Source organism: Loxodonta africana, chromosome 11, assembly GCF_030014295.1.
Source record: "Loxodonta africana isolate mLoxAfr1 chromosome 11, mLoxAfr1.hap2, whole genome shotgun sequence".
Lineage (NCBI taxonomy): Eukaryota > Metazoa > Chordata > Mammalia > Proboscidea > Elephantidae > Loxodonta > Loxodonta africana.
The window spans coordinates 39,221,886-39,240,059 of record NC_087352.1 but is presented as its reverse complement, the minus strand read 5'-3'; the positions used below and the strand labels follow the sequence as shown (position 1 = coordinate 39,240,059).

Here is an 18,174-nt window from a genome sequence, read left to right as displayed (position 1 = left end):
TGAGGCTTTTTTTTTTTTTTTCTTCTGTATAGTTAGCAAAGATTCACTTACGCTGGAAAAAGAGAAAAATTCTCTTTAGTTCATATTTAAGTCTCTGATTTTAGGCTTTCTAGTAATCACCACAACAATAATTGATTTACTAAAGAAATAAATCAGACGGGTGAAAAACCAGGACAAATATTCTTCTCAATTAATTTATCAATCAATAAGAGTATGCCTTATACAAAGTAGAGGCTGTCATTTGGAGATTAGCAGGCACAGAAATTAAAGAAAAGCTGAGGTGGAAGGAGACAAAGAGAAAGGAAGAAGACAAGTCATGCAGCCTTACTTTAAATATTGACAAGTAATGGAAGGTGCATAAATATCTATTAAATACATTTCTTTCAGATTGAGTGTCACTAGGTATTTACTGTTAGTGTTTATGAATGCTTTGTAGGTTCCATGTACTTTATACTCACTTAGTCTTTGAATTCTAGATAGTTTCCAGATAGAAAGATCTATCCAAGAACTTAGCATAATAATAGACAAAATACACAGAACAAAGCCCATTTCCATAAAATTTGAGAACACAGGAATAAATCAAAGTGCCTAAAAACAACTGTGGAGAAATTAATAGACACAGAGATGAGCAAAGGATCCGTGGTGGTGCAGTGGTTAAGTCCTCAGACTCTAACTGAATGGTTAGTCCTTTCAACTCACCAGCCACTCCCTGGGAGAAAGATGTGGCAGTATGCTTCCATAAAGATTACAGCCTTGGAAGCCCTATGGGGCAGTTGTACTCTGTCCTCTAGGGTTGGTGTGAGTCAGAATGGACTCAGTGGCAACTGGTGGAGATGATCAGAAATCGTAATAGTATCAGACTTCTCAATAAACAACTATAGAACCTAGAAAACAATGAAGAATAGATTTTCAAAATTTGGGGGGACCACATATGAGCAGTTGACATTTGGTAACGTCTCCAAATCAGTTAAACGGGGAAAAGACAGTCTTTAACAAATGGTGCTGGCATAACTGGATATCCATCTGCAAAAAAAATGAAACAAGACCCATGCCACACACCAAGCACAAAAATGAACTCAAAATGGATCAAAGACTTAAATATAAAGTCTAAAACAAAAAAGATCATAGAAGAAAAAATGGGGACAACATAAGGAGCCCTAATGGCATAAACAGTATACAAAACATTACTAACAATGCAGAAGAAAAACTAGATAACTGGGAATTCCTAAAAATCAAACATGCTCATCCAAAGACTTCACCAAAAGAGTAAAAAAATTACCTATAGACTGGGAAAAAGTTTTAGCTACGACATTTCTGATCAGTGCCTGATCTCTAAAATCTACATGATACTGAAAAAACTCAACTACAAAAAGACAACCCAATTAAAAAATGGGCAAAAGATGTGAACAGACACTTCACTAAAGAAGACATTCAGGTAGCTAACAGATACATGAGGAAATGCTCACGATCATTAGCCATTAGAGAAATGCAAATCAAAACTACAATGAGATTCCATCTCACTCCAACAGGGCTGGCATAAATTCAAAAATCACAAAATAATAAATGTTGGAGAGGCTGTGGAGAAACTGGAACACTTATACACTGCTGGTGGGAATGTAAAATGGTACAAACACTTTGGAAATTGATTTGGCGCTTACTTAAAAAGCTAGAACTAGAACTACCATATGATCCAGCAGTCCCACTCCTTGGAATGTATCCTAGAGAAATAAGAGCCTTTACATGAACAGATATATGCACACCCATGTTCATTGAAGCACTTTTTACAATACTGAAAAGGTGGAAGCAACCAAGGTGCCCATCAGCAGATGAATGGATAAATAAATTATGGTATATTCACACAATGGAATACTATGCATCAGTAAAGAACAGTGATGAATCTGTGAAACATTTCATAACATGGAGGAATCTGGAAGGCATCATGCTGAGTGAAATCAGTCAGTTGCAAAAGGACAAATGTTGTATAAGACCACTATTATAAGAACTCGAGGAATTGTTTAAACAGAGAATATTCTTTGATAGTTACAAGAGGGGGGACGGAGAGGGAGAGGGGGATTCACTAATTAGATAGTAGTTAAGAACTACTTTAGGTGAAGGGAAAGACAGCACACAATACCGGGGAAGGTCAGCACAACTGGACTAAACCAAAAGCAAAGAAGTTTCCTGAATAAACTGAACACTTTGAAAGCCAGTATAGCAGGGGCGGGGATTTGGGGACCATGGTTTCAGGGGACATCTAAGTCAATTGACATAATAAAATCTATTAAGAAAACATTCTGCATTCCATTTTGGAGAGTGGTGTCTGGGGCCTTAAATGCTAGCAAGCGGCCATCTAATATGCATCAATTGATCTCAACCCACCTGGATCAAAGGAGAATGAAGAATGCCAAAGACCCAAGGTAATTATGAGCCCAAGAGACAGAAAGGGCCACATAAAACCAGAGACTACATCAGCCTGAGACCAGAACAACTAGATGGTGCCTAGCTACAAGTGATGACTGCCCTGACAGGGAACACAACAGAGAACCCCTGAGGGAGCAGGAGAGCAGTGGGATGCAGACCCCAAATTCTTGTAAAATGACCAGACTTAATGATCTGACTGAGAGTAGAAGGACCCCGGTGGTCCTGGACCCCAGACCTTATGTTAGCCGAAGACAGGAACCATTCCCAAAGCCAACTCTTCAACAGGGATTGGACTGGACGCTGGGATAGAAAAAACATGCTGGTGAAGAATGAGCTTCTTGGATCAAGTAGACACTTGAGCCTATGTTGGCATCTCCTATCTGGAGAGGAGGTGAGAGGGCAGAGGGGGTCAGAAGCTGGTGGAATGGACATGAAAAGAGAGAGAGGAGGGAAGGAGCAGTCTGTCTCACTGGGGGAGACCAATTAGGAGTATATAGCAAGGTGTATATAAATTTTTGAATGGGAGACTGACTTGATTTGTAAACTTTCACTTAAAGCACAGTAAAAATTTAAAAGAAAAAAAATTGGGGGGGAAATGATTTACATATTAGAAGCCTATTTGTAAACAATTTTCAATAAATTGAGAGTAATGCATTTGAACACATGCAAAATATGAAAATATTGTCATTGTTGTAACCTGTTACTACTTGTCATGGGTTGAATTATATCCCCCCAAAAATGTGTGTATCAACTTGGTTAGGCCATGATTCCCAGTGTTGTGTGGTTGTCCTCCGTTTTGTAATTGTAGTTTCATGTTAAGAGGATTAGAGTGGGATGGTAATACCACCTTAATCAGGTCACCTCCCTGATCCAACTTGGAGGGAGTTTCCCCGGGGTGTGGCCTGCACCACCCTTTATCTTTCAAGAGATAAAAGGGAAGCAAACAGAGAGTTGGGGACCTCATACCACCAAGAAAGCAGCTCCAGGACCAGAGCACATCCTTTAGACCTAGGGTCACTGTGGTTGAGAAGCTCCTCGACCAGGGGACGACTGAGGACAAATACTTTCTTCCAAAGGCAACAGAGTGAAAAAGCCTTCCCCTGGAGCTGATGCCCTTGATTTGGACTTGTAAACTACTGACTGTGAGAGAATAAATTTCTCCTTGTTAAAGCTATCCACTTGTATATCTGTTGTAACAGTGCTAGATGACTAAGACACTACCTTACAAACTTATCTAAAAAGGTACAGTTAGAAAATAGGAGAACTAAATTAGAAAAGGCTAGACTAGAGTTTCCAGGATTATGATGAAGGTTGATGCCAGGTTGATAGTAGTGCCTCATTCATGTAGAACAACCATTCCAGACTGCAACCAAAGAATAGTAAAAAGATATCTCTAAAAAAAAAATTAATTTAATACAAGTGATTTCCATAGATTATCTGCTGTGTTTGTTAGTATTTCCAGGAGAATTATGCTTAAGTTAGTATGTTCCAGGTTAGAGATAAGCATGTGAAAAATTAAGCAAAAGAAAATGTGAATCGCATAGTAACTCCAGGAAACACAAAAATATATATAATACCTTAAATACAGTTATAGCATACTGCATAAGTCAGCTGTAAATAAAATGTATTTATTTTTACAGTATTAAGACAGAATATTATTGTGTTCTGTATTTAGAAGCTGGGAGAGTTTGTATGTGTACGGGGGGTAAGGAGAGGTTGAAATCCTCATGTCAGTGTTGCTGTTGCTGGGTGCCTTGAGTCGATTTTCATCTTCTAGTGACCTTATGTGACAGAATAGAACTGCGCCATAGGATTTCCATGGCTGGAATCTTTATGGAAGGAGCTAGATAGCCAGGTCTTTCTCCTACAGAGCCACGGGATGAGTTTGAACTGCTGACCTTTTGGTTAGCAGTTGAGCCCTTAAATGTTGTACCACTTGGGCACCAGGGAGAGGGAAACAGTGTAAAATAGCTAAACCTTCCACTGTAGAATTTTAAAACTAATATATACAACTGGAAACAGTAGTGTTCATATGCATTTAGGAGGAAAAAAACTAGGAAAGTCAAAAGTTTCTGGGGAACAGAAGTCAGCCAAGTCTGGAGCCAAATGCTGCTTTTGTTTAAATATTAATATTTTGACATTTAAAAGCATGTATATTTACATGTACATAACTTTACTAAAAAAATAAAATACCATAGATAAGTTACAGGAGAACACTGAAAAAAGAAAAACCCTAAAAAAAGAAATCAACCAGCCCAAGTTTTCAAGACCTTAACTTTACAGATAAGAAAGTTGACATCTGGAAAGTTCTGTGACACATAGCAGAATTCAGTAGTTTTAAGCCGCCTAATGGTTAAGCTGATGACTGAGAAATCTCATTCCATCAACAGAGAGTTGTACATAAATGAGCTCAAAATAACTTGGCTCATTGAGCACAAATTGGAACTCTGAATACCTAATAGGAAGTAAGTGCTTTGAAGGCAAGTCAGAGTAAACTCCTTCCTTTCCTTTCCCTGCCTTTCCATTTCTGTTCACCTTTTCTCATCATTCCTGCAAGAATAAATTTAGTTCAAACCATATCTTAAGTGGCTGGTAACTAACTAGTCCCAGGTACCCTAAAGCAGATAATTTTTTAGCCTTTTTTGATTGGAAATAGAGTAGAAACCCAGTAAATTATTGTTGTTATGTGCCCTTGAGTTGATTCTGACTCATAACAACTCCATGTATAACAGAAGAAAATGTTGCCCAGTCCTGTGCCATCCTCACAATAGTAGTTAGGTTTGAGCCCATTGTTACAGCCACTGTCAATTTCATTGAGGGTCTTGCTCTGTTTCACTGACCCTCTACTTTACAAAGCATGATGTCCGTCTCCAGGGAGTGATCCCTCCTGATAACATGTCCAAAGTACGTGAGATTAAATTTCATCATTCTCGCTTCTGAGGAGAATTCTGGCTGTACTTCTTCCAAGACGATATGTTCGTTCTTCTGGAAGTCCGTGGCATATTCAGTAGTCTTCACCAACACCCTAATTCAAATGCGTCAATTCTTTTTCCATCTTCCTTATTCATTGTTCAGCTTTTGAGTGCATATTAAACCCCTAAAATCCATTGCTGTGGAGTTGATTCTGACTCATAGTGACCGTATAGGACAGAGCAGAACTGCTCCATAGGGTTTCCAAGGAGTGCCTGGTGGATTTGAACAGCCGACCTTTTGGTTAGCAGCTGTAGCTCTTAGCCACTACACCACTAGGGTTTCCGCATGCATATTAAGCCAAAAAAAAAAACAAAACCAAACCCAGTGCCATCGAGTCGATTCCGACTCATAGCAATCCTACAGGACAGGGTAGAACTGCCCCGTAGAGCTTCCAAGGAGCGCCAGGCAGATTCGAACTGCCGACCTGTAGGCTAGCAGCCATAGCACTCAACTACTATGCCACCAGCATGCATATTAGGTAATTGAAAATACCATGGCCTGGGTCAGAGGTGTCTTAGTCCTCAAAGTGACATTTTTGCTTTTTAACACTTTAAAGAGGTCTTTTGCAACAGATTTGCCTGATGCAGTGTGTTGTTTGTCAGTCATTAATAACAAATATACTCTATCAGAGGAAAACAAAAATTGTATGTGTAAGTTTTATGTTACTTTACCAGGAAACTGAGGCAAAAAATGTTTGGGAGCTTTCCAAATGCCACAAATCTAGTACATGTGAAGCTGGGATTTGAAACCAGACTGCAGATATTTCCCAACCACTATGCCATGTTTCAACGTATGGATAGAATTTTAATATCTCCTATAACTTCTTTGACTATTATTTTAAAAATGCATCAAATCCCATAAACATTACTGTTGTCAATTAGTCAATTTTCAGCCCTTCACTATTATAGATCACCTTTAAAAGAATTTTTTTTTTTTTTTTTAATATCTAATTCTTTTTAAATTAGATCTTCTGGATGAATTACTGAAAAGAAACTAGAAAATGTTTCTAAGGCTATGGATATTTTTATGGTGCTTGAATTGCATTTCTTAACTAATTTCAGAATGTGTTACTCCCATGTGTGTGCCATGGAGTAGTATGCTAGTTTTAACAACCTTTTTACTCTGGTATTAATAAAGAGAAAAAAAGTGGGGAGAGTGAAGTCTTTAAATTGGTTGGCTGCTTTAAGAAAAAATTCCAAGTATATTACATATTTTAATGTTATAGTATGTATTTGCCAAATTTTCGTTGACATAATTGTCATTATCTTTCAGTTCACAATATGTTTTGTAACGAATATACCTTGTTAAGTCAGATGTTTGTGGATTTTCCAGTGTTTTGTTTAGGATTCTGACTTTAATCATGGTATTAAATTAGCCAACCAATGAGTACTTTTTTCTTCATCTGAAAACATGAATAATAGTACCTGTTCTATAAGTTTTGGGGAGGAGTATGTGAAATAATGAAGGGAAATCAGAGTAGTGCCTATCCCATTGGATATAAATTGCTAACAAATATTAGCAATCACCATTAATAAACAGTACAGTCAGAGCACAAACCATAATGCCATATTTTATGCTCAGCTATGGTCTAGAGAGGCTATGTCTTCATATTAAGAGAAGTATAATGATTCCAGAAATCGTATACAGACATTACATTTTCATTAAAGGATCATGTATTTATTTTGGAAAAAAATTACTTTTCTTTATTCATTTTATTGGGGGAAACATTAGAACTGGTAATTAACTATAAATAAAGAATTGCTTTCTTCATTAATAGCAATGATAGGCAAGTGTACATGCAAGTGACCAGGGAAATTTTTCCTATAAAATGGAAATGTAAGATATATCCCTCATATTTTACAATGGATATTGAAAACATAATACTGACCAAAATAAGTGACCATGTATCTAGGATTAAAATTAAGGAAGAAAATCTTCAGTTGAACCTTGTTTAATGGCGACCTATATTATTATTATTATTATATTATAGGATTTAAAAAAGCTATTCCCAATTTATTTTTAAAATATGATTGAACGATTTTACATGTTCAATGATTGTTTTTCAAATATAGTGAATGCATTCATTTTTTATCAGTCTATAGAAACTTTTGTTCTAGAAAGTGTTCCAAGTAGCTAATAAACATTGAAGGAGAAGTTGTTTATGTTACTTATAGACTGTCACTTGCTGTGTATTACAAATAGCAGCTTCCTTATCTACCCTGCTTATTGATGCAGATATTTATTCCTCTTAGCTAGTTTGATATTCACTCATTTCACATGGACTTCTGCAAAATGACTCTATACTCTTTTTTTTTTTTTTATTGTGCCAAAAATATAGACAAGCATACTTCGGAGATATTGTGGGTTTGGCTCCAGACCATCATAAAACAAATATTGCAATAAAGTGAATCACATAAAGTTTTGGGTTCCAGGGGCATATAATAGTTACGTTTACACTATATTGTAGTCTATTAAGTGTGCAACAGCATTATATGTAAAGACATTAAAAAACACTTTATTGCTAAAAATTGCTAACCATCATCTGAGCCTTCAGTGAGTTGTATAGTTTTGCTGGTGGAGGATCTTGCCTCGGTGTTCATGGCTGCTGACTGACCAGGGAAGTGGCTGCTGAAGGTTGGAGTGGCTGTGGCAATTTCTTAAAATAAGACAACAATGAAGTTTGCTGCATCAATTGGATCTTCATTTCGTGAAGATAGCATTTTATTCACAGTAGAACTTCTTTCAAAAGTGGAATCAATCATCTCAAAGCTTGCCACTGTTTTATCAACTAAGTTTGTGTAATATTCAAAATCGTTTGTTGTCATTTCAACAGTGTTCACAGCATCTTCCCCAGGAGTAGATTCCATCTCAAGAAACCAGTTTCTTTGCTCCTCCATAAGAAGCAACTCCTCATTTGTTAACGTTTTATCATGAAATCGCAGCAATTCAGTCACATCCTCAGGCTCCGCTTCTAATTCTGGTTCTCTTGCAGTTTCCACTGCATTCGAAGTTACTTTCTCCACTGAAGTCTTGAACCTCTCAAAGTCATCCAAGAGGGTTGAAATCAGCTTTTTCCAAACTCCTTTTTTAAATTAATATTAATATTTTGACTTCCTCCCATAAATCACAAATGTTCTTAATGGCATCTAGAATGATAAATTCTTTCCAGAAGGTTTCAATTTTCTTTGCCCAGATCCATCAGAGGAATTACTATCCATGGCAGATAGAGCCTTACAAAATGTATTTTGTAAATAATAAGACTTGCAAGTCAAAATTACTCCTTGGTCCGTGGGCTGCAGAATGGATGTTGTGTTGGCAGTCATGGAGACAATGCTAGTCTCCTCATACAACTCCATGAGAGTTCTTGGGTGGCCAGGTGCATTGTCAGTGAGCAATGATATTTTGAAAGGAATCTTTTCTTTTTTTCCTGAGCAGTAGGTCTCAACAGTAGGCTTAAAATCTTCAGTAAACCATGTTGTAAACAAATGCGCTGTCATCCAGGCTTTGTTGTTCCATTTGTAGAGCACAGGCAGAGTACACTTAGCATAATTCTTAAGGGCCCTAGGATTTGGGGAATGGTAAATGAACATTGGCTTCAGCATAACTGAAGTCAGCAGCTGCATTAGCCCCTAACAAGAGAGGCAGCCTGTCCTTTGACGCTTTGAAGCCAGGCATTGACTTCTCCTCTCTAACTAAGGAAGTCCCAGATAGAATCTTCTTCCAATGTAAAGCCGTTTCATCTACATTGAAAATTTGCTGTTTAGTGTTGCCACCTTCATCAGTTTTCTTAGCGAGATCTCCTGGATAACTTGCTGCAGCTTCTCCAGCTGTACCTGCTGCTTAAGCTTGCACTTTTATGTTATGGAGATGGCTTCTTTCCTTAAACCTCATGAGCCAACCGCTGCTAGCTTCAAATGTTTCTTCTGCAGCTTGCTCACCTCCCTCAGCCTTCACAGAATTGGAGAGAGTTAGAGCCTTGCTCTGTATTAGGATTTGGCTTAAGGGAATGTTGCGGCTGATTCCATCTTCTATCCAGACTACTAAAACCTTCTGTACATCAGCAATAAGGCTGTTTTGATTTCTTATCATTCATATGTTCACTGAAGTAGCACTTTTAATTTCCTTCAGAAGCTTTTCCTTTGCATTCACAGCTTGGCTAGCTCTTTGACCCAAGAGGCCTGGTTTTTGGCCTATCTCGGCTTTCATGCCTTCCTCACTGAGCTTAATTATTTCTAACTTTTGATTTAAAGTGAGAGACATGCAGCTCTTCCTTTTACTTGAACATTCAGAGGCTGTTATAGGGTTATTAATTGGCCTAATTTCAATATTGCTGTGTCTTCAGTAGTAGGGAGGCAGGAGGAGAGGGAGAGAGAATGGCTCACACACAACATTTATCAATTAAGTTCACCATCTTATATGGGCGCGGTTTGTGTTGCCCCAAAACAATTACAGCAGTAACATCAAAGATCACTGATCACAGATCACTATAACAGATATAAAAATAATGAAAAAGTTTGAAGTATTGCGAGAATTACCGAAATGTGACATAGAGACACGAAGTGAGCACATGCTATTGTAAAAAATGGCACCGATGGACTTGCTTGACACAGGGTTGCCGCAAACCTTCAATTTGTAAAAAATGCAGTATCTGTGAAGCGCAATAAAATAAGTTATGCCCGTAGAAGGCAACATTTGCTAGAAGCTGATAATTTTCCTGACATTTAAGTTTCAAGCCTCTATTACATTTTTTTTCCCCCAGTTATTCCTATAAGGTTATCCTATGTTCCTGTATTTTTTTTTTTTTTAAAGCCTCTGGATTTCTTTAACTTCCCTACATTCGTTCTACATTTTTTCTTCTTTGTGGAGTCAAAAACCTTGGCCTCCGCTCAGATTTCCCCTCTTGTGGGCTGTATCCATTAATTCAAGTTTAATGGAAATCCTTACCTTTCCGAACTCCTCCTTCACTTTGATAGTGTGACTACTCCTGTGCTAGTGAGAGAAGGAAAGAGACCCTTCTCCAATCTCTTTATCCCTCATGGAGGTGGTGAGGTGGAGTGTTGAGGTGAAAACGTGTGTATCAGGGAACCCAAAGGATATTTGCCTCAGAGATAAAAGTCACTTAAAATATTTTTCACAAATGATTTTGAATTCTGTTCATAAAAACTTACTGGAAACTAAATTCAAATACTACTCAAGTCTATACTTTGACCTTTTTAAAACCTTTTGGGAGATTCTTTCCTCTACCATAAATGTCTAAGAATTCTTCAGTAAAAAGGTCAGGTGAGTTGAAGATTCTTACATAACCGATCCATAGGCGTTGACATTTGTTTTTGAATTTGGACAAGTGTTCATGTTAGACTTTGGCTCACTGACATATTTGAGTAATTGATCCTTTTAACTGACTCGCCCTTGAAAAATATTTTTCCTCTTCCAGCAGAAAAAACTCAAAGTACAAATGTAAAGCTGCACTTAAACGCACCTTCAACATTGCTATCAAAATAATATTTTTGTCAAACATCTTAAACTTTAAACATTACCAAGTGAATAAAAGCATTGAAACACCTCAAAAATCCTTAAATATGCATAGTATATAGAAGAAAAGCATGTTTTCAGGCACCATTATGTTCTGGGATTGCCAAATACTTTTCTTGCTCCAGGTCTGCAATCAAGCTTTACTGCAAATAGCTGGTTTATCTTATTGGAAAGATCTGGGTGTTCCAAAAAAAAAGAAAAAACACTTGCCACTGAATTGATTCTGACTCATATAACAACCCAACAGGACAGAGTAGATCTGCCCCACAGGGCTTCCAAGGCTGTAATCCTTATGGGATCAGACTGCCATGTCTTTCTCCCGTGGAGTGACTGGTGGGTTCAAAGCACTGACCTTTTTGTTAGCAACCAAGTGCTTCACCACTGTGCCAGCAGGGCTCCTTCCTACCTGAGTGTTAGGCATGCTTATTTCCCTGACAATGTGATTGCTTCCATGTCCTTTCAGCAGACAGAGCTAGAAATAGGTACACCCACAACCCTACTTCGAGTTTAAATTTAGAATTAAATATTTATTAACTTTTTTACTAAGGTATAATTTACACACAAGTTAAGGCATAAATATAAAAGGATACTGGTCAATGAGTCTTGGAAAATGCGAGCATCTGTATAATGCACACTCCTATCAAGGTACGGAACATTTCCATCACCGCAGCAAGTTCCCAGGTTTATTCATGCCCCTTCCCAGTCAACTCCCTAACCCAGAGGCCCCATAGATTAATTTTGCCCATTCTAGAACTTCATATAATTGGAAACACATCACAAGTACTCTATTGGCAGACTTCTTTTGTCCAAATTTAAAATATTACTTTGTTTTTGTCTTATTGCTTTAATTTACATTCAAGTGAATGATTTTTAAGGTAATGGATCTTCATACGATTCATAGAAAACAATCTGATAAGGGATAATTTAGCAAAATGAAAAGTAAAATAAAATTCCTTATAATTTTTATGATATTCCAACTTTCGTATAGGAGCTTTAATTTTTTTATGTTTGTCACATACATAATTTTATCCATTAATCGGTATGTCAGTTAAAACTGCAGATGATAAAAGCTCAGGCTCTGTTATTTAATCTTTATTGTTACTACTTTGGAAATCATTCCTTTTTAAATTTACTTTTTAAGATACAGAGTTTATTCATTAACACTATAACATTAAATGCCTTGTTTTATCTGTTATCTGATATTATCAATTTATTTGACTTCAGCAATTTATTTTAAATGTCTACAATTTAATAAAGCTGTGACATGATATCATTATATTTGTCATTGGCCAAAAACATATTTATTCTCCTAAAATCAATTTTCCATCACTAACTTGCTGACTTTTTGTTGCAGCTTTGTTATATCCATTCTGATAAGTGTTACAATGATAGACAAAATGTTTCAGCATTCATCTGAATAATTAAAGAAATGTCATGAACTTATTGCACTATGAAATACTATTTTCACCTCATATTCCCAAACAGGCACCCCAAATGTCAAACCACATTATCTAAAATTTGATCCATTAAAGTTTATTATATTTAATTGATAAATGAGGTCTAATGCCAAGAATGCAATTTTGGTTTCCTGTTTTTTAGAAGCTAACGTGTCTCTTAGATTTGGGAAAAGAACATTTCCTACAATAGTGTATGATTTCATGCATATAAAAAAGCCGTTTTTAGATTTTATATCAAATTTCATTTCCAAGGCTATTAGTGAACTCTAACATTTTTCTTAATGTTGACTAAGATGATTTTTATTTAGAATTAAAAATGGCATTAAAAAAAAGTTCTTGAGAGTATAATACTATACAGTAAGGTCCCTATGAGTTGGGATCAACTTGAGGGCACACAGCAATGATACAATACTTTGTGATCATACTATTCAAAATTAACAATTAAAAAATATCAGTAATTTCCAATTTTTAACCTTAACAGATACTTTCAAAATACCTTCTATTTTAGCCATCTTACACAGATTAGAAAGCATTCCGAATAATTGATCTTATTCATCCCTTACAGTAACTCCACAAATTTTGGGGGCTACTATCCTCATCCTTATTTTACAACTGAGGAAACAGTATAACAGAGTAAGTGGCTTGTTAGAATCAGAGAATGAGCAAGTGACAGACCCAGGATTAGAGTATGATAGTTTTTCACTACAAAGAGTTGCTCCAATCCACAGATTTATGCCATGAGTTTCTTCGACATTTGGATATACATATGGCCATATGGGAGATAAAAAAAAAATTTTTTTTAGACATGCATAATTCTTTTTCTGAGATAATGTCTCCTTGTTTCTTCTCTAGGAAGTACATTGCTTATGCAAAGTGCTTTCCAATTATTTTAATTTTACGTCTTACAAACTTTGTCAAATTAGAGAATAAACTGTCCACATAGGGGAGATGAAGTTACCTAAATTATCTAGAAAATAAATGGTGAGGCCAGGATTAGACTTAAAAGCCAAAAGCTAATAATCATTTCTCCTTTCAACGTCCAGAAAAAAAAAATATAAAAGGCGAATATGATTCAAACTCAAGATAGTAATGAACAAACATTTAAACAGAATAAAAGTTGAAAATAAATACATTTGATATTGCCTCTTTAAAACTTAAACATAAAAAAAATAAAATAATAAAAATTGATCAAAGGAAGTATTAAAATGAACCTAAACCAATTAAATCAGAATTTCTACAGGGGGGTTCTGGTCACTGATAATTATGAAAACCTCCCTAACTGAATCTAACATGCAGCCTTGGTTGAAAACCATGGGTCTAGGGCAGAGGTTGGCATATTTTTTCTGTAAGGGGCCAGAAAGTAAATATTTTCAGCTTTGTTGGCCATATGGATTTAACATAAGTGCTCAACTCTGCCACTGTAGTGTAAAAGCAGTCAGACAAATGCATAAACAAGTGAGCATGACTGTGGTCCAAAGAAGGTATTATTTATGGGCACTGGAATTTTAATTTCATATAATGTTCATGTGTCATAAAGTGTTCTTCATTTGATTTTTTTCAGTGATTTAAAAATACGAAAACCATTCTTAGCTTGTAGGACAAATAAAAGCACATAAAAAATACAATCCCTGTTCTCTGAAAATCAAATTAGCCACTCATATGAATGGCTTTATTTTGTAGTATTCTTTTTTTTTTTTTTAATCACTCCACGACTCGAAGGCAGTTTTTTTTTTTTCACTTTAATCACAGAATTTACAATATTGTATTACATTTGTCTTTATCCACTTTATCCACAGTGTCTAAAAAAAAAAAAAAAAAGCTAGCATCAAATCTGGAATTAGAAATCTCTACCTCTATCTGTCTGTCTCTTGGTCTGCCTGCCTATCTAACCCAGATAACCAGACAAATGAATGAGTAAATAAATGAATGAACTATATCCAGTCAAAACTGCCAAGAAATTATTTTATGTCTTCTCAACTGATAGCTGTTCATCAACTGAGTGGAGATTGTTGGTGAAAAAAATCAGCAATATTTCACTTAACTCACTTATTTCATAACTATGGTCAGTGCAATTATGGGGACAGTTCACATGGACCAAGAGGAAATATGTGCGTTTATCAAAGGATAGCCTAGTCTTAGGACTTTTGTGTTATTCTTAACTTTCCAAACAAATAGAGTGTCCTTTTTAAAATACAGATAGAATTATCTGCGAACCTTTCTGGTTCAGGGCCTCTTTGCTGGGTGCCTTGTCTTTGGCAGTTACGAAGGCTGCATACTCCTTCTTTGTGTTCTTTGTTTAGCTGGAGAGGTTGCAGGCTGAAAATACCTCAGAGTGGGACCAGAGGGAAATGCTTGAAACAGAAAAACAAGGACTGGAGAGAGAAAATAGAAGGCTAAAGGTCCAGGTGAGAGAACTGGAAGAACTGTTGGACAGGAGAAATAAATTAAGCGCAAACTCTCAAGATCCTGGTTTCAAAACACCAGAAATCGAACTGCAGGAACAATCCGAGGTATGGGTTCCCCTTGTGAGCGCGTGTTCTTTTAGCTGTATCTTCTCTTCCTGATGCCCAGGCCGCTGCTGAGCTTCCTCAACTTCTACACACTTCCAGACCTGCGTATTTCCTTTTGTGCTGTCTAATATCTGAGAACTCATTATTTCTCCCACTGTGACATAAAATAATGTCGTTCATGCATTTCAAAACAGAGTGTGACAACTTTCGGCTAGAAGTGTTAGATTATGACACATCTTCTGACAGTTTCAAAATTTTGTGAAAGGAGCTAAAAAATGAAGTACAGGACAGACCTTTGTGCTTTTGCTCCTTGTTATGGTTTTTGTCTCAGTGTTTTCCAAGAAATGGATCTTACTTTCAGTAAGTATCTTTCCTAATTAACTTGAGCAATTACACAATAAGCACTTCGTCTGTAACTATGGTAAATATCTCACAAACATTTAAATTTAGCCAAAGCTTACTGTTCTCTAGTTTATTTTTAGTCAGTCTCAGAACAATTATTTTTGAGTTAATTACAAACAGCTTTTATAGGCTGCAGCATAAACGTTAAAACCAGATTTAAATTCAAAATTCAACTTTGGGAAATCTAGCTTGTTTTGGAATTGTTTTATCTTCAAGGCAATAGACATAGTTACTGTTATGGATAGGATTTTTTTGGTAAATAGGTTTCAGATTTTCATATTGCTCTTAGTGACAGTTTTATAGTTGTAATGGATATATTTTAGTGTTAGTATGCATCTTGTTTCTTTTTTTTATCTAGTAAAGTTATCAGTAGCATCTTAATACAAAATATTGTTTTTTCACTCAATTCCGTTAACTGTTGTGAAAAGTTAGTTGGGTAAGTTCATATTTTTTTAAATTCTAGAACTAGTTCATATTCCTTTGAGCTCTAAAAACTAAATGGTAAGAAAAATATAATTCCATATCACTTTTCATTACTTTTTTGATCCTAGGGATTTATTGCAAACAGATTAATGGTTTCTGATTCGACCATACAGATATCTAAAGTTAAATGTTATAGTCATTGATTATAATTTTCTATTTTATAGATTCATAAACCATCTATTGTGGTGTATTTGACCCTGACATATATACACTTGATAAACCTGTAGAGAATTTTTTGCCAATTTCTACTTGTGGAGGCACAGAAATATCTCTAATTATGGAACACAGTTTGCTTATCCAAATAGCTGTTTCCATTTGATTCACTGGAACAGGACATTTACTTATATAACACTCTGTGTCAGTCACTGCTCCAGATGCTCACGATATGAGTACTAATGAATCATTCTCCCTGACCATCATGGTCTTAGAGTCTGCACAGGGAGACATAAAATATTATGAATGATTCATTGCAATAATTTCTAAGAATAGAGTAGAATAGGAGTACAGATGAAAAAAAATAATTTGTTCTGTTTGACACCTTTATAGTTACATGAAAATGTCATAACATAAAGTACATAAATTGGGAAATATGAGGGCTTATTGGGTCTGTTTGGGGCTGGCATAAGTGCCAACTAAAGTGTCCCATCAACAGGATACACCAAGTCTAGACCTGGGATCTTTGGGACCAATGTAGCTCCTTGGCCTAGTACTAGACACAGTGGAAACTGGGAGGATTCCAGAAGGTCCGACAAAATATGTGCATGTCCTCAAGCATCAGAAGACTAAGATTCCTTGACTGTGTATTATTTTCATGAGGGATAAGGTATTGGCTATGTTTACCCTCTTCACTGAGATTCAGGCATCTCTAACTTGAACTAAAATAATTACTTATCATGGAGCAGCTTCAGGTTAAACTCCTTGGTTCCATAAAGATCCCCACAAAAGCTGAAAATATCAGGATTCAGAGGCCCCCAAGTGCCAACTGAATGTGAGTTGGTGTACAGAAGATGCCAAAGTCCATGGAACAGTGTAGATTTTATCATAACTCCAAACCCGATTGTAGTTTTAACATCGTTTAACATTTTCAATAAGCATTAAGTTAGACATATGAGACAGTGGGGATAGTTGCTGGGATATAACAGACACAACTCTAAACACCATATAAATCATCAGCCTCTAAAAGAGATGTAAGATTTTACCACATGACATGTACATCTATTTTAGCAAATGTTTGTAGTAACTACCTGCAACTTATAGAAATCCTCATGTCAGTAGATGCTATTAATATCTTGGATTTAAATAATCTTATTTTTCAGTAAAATTATTCTCAACTTACACAAGAAGGGGGGACTTTTGACATAGTTTTGCATATTTTTCTTGTACTTTATTGACAGGGGATATGTTTTTAAAGAAGATGTCTTTCAACTTAAATTGCACTATTAATTCAGAGACAAAGACCGATCTTCACATGAGTGATCTCATCATATAAATCTCTATCTGGAAGTTGCTCTTATGTAGTATATTTAAGCATACGTGTGTATCAATCTTTTACAACTTAAAAAACAAACAACAATACATCTGAACTTTAATGGCTACTTTGGAAAATTAGTACTGTGGTTGTAACAAATAGTTTTAAAACCATCAGATACTATCATAGACTTTTCTAGAACAACCTCCACATGTGGTTCTTTTGGTTGGTTGTTGTTTTTGGCAGTAGTGGCACTGTTTCATGGTTCCTTGAATCAGCATAATTGGCAAAACAGCTGATATCAGGGAAAGTATCTTCCGTGGCAGTATTGAGTGTTCTTCTCAGAATGAATCCTGCATTTTAAGTGATGACAAATACATTTGAGAACCAGCTTTGTAAAAATATAAATCAATGAAAGTGTGTGTTTTAAAGAAGAGAAAAATGGAGCAACATTTGAAGCTGTGATTCCACAGCCCATAGTAAATTATACACCAGTGATGCTTGAACATATTAGTCTATATTTCCAGCCAAGATTAAAAAAAAGTTCACCTATAATTGTGAATACACTGGTTAAAATTTAATAAATTTTGTATATACTTTTATTTCATTCATTAAACTTGAATTCAATTATCTGAAATATTTGTTAGAAACTGTTCTTAGTTTTCATTCACAAGGTCAAGGAAAGTAAAAAGTTGAAGAGTATTCCAACTTCTAGTAGAATCAAAAGTAAATTGCACATGTTACACTTGGGTGTAGAAAGAAACCACTAGAAAATGCTTTCTTATTTTTTTATTTTATTATGATTTGTACACACACACACAGCTACCTTTGAGTCAGTTCTGCCTCATGGTGACCCCATGTGTGTCTGAGTAGAGCTGGGCCCATTAGGGTTTTCAATAACTGATTTTTCAGAATTAGATCTCTAGGC

General features: G+C 35.9%; 1 protein-coding gene across 1 annotated transcript in view; it reads left to right on the top strand.

Moving 5' to 3' along the window:
• The window catches only part of LOC100658749 (coiled-coil domain-containing protein 102B), a 63,446-nt gene extending 47,178 nt beyond the window's left edge, over nt 1-16,268 (top strand). Inside the window, exon 6 of the mRNA XM_064293209.1 lies at nt 14,684-16,268. Coding sequence (XP_064149279.1) covers nt 14,684-14,947 — 264 coding nt within the window. The 3' untranslated portion in view covers nt 14,948-16,268. The remainder of the gene's footprint in view (nt 1-14,683) is intronic.
• Nucleotides 16,269-18,174: the final 1,906 nt, after the last annotated feature.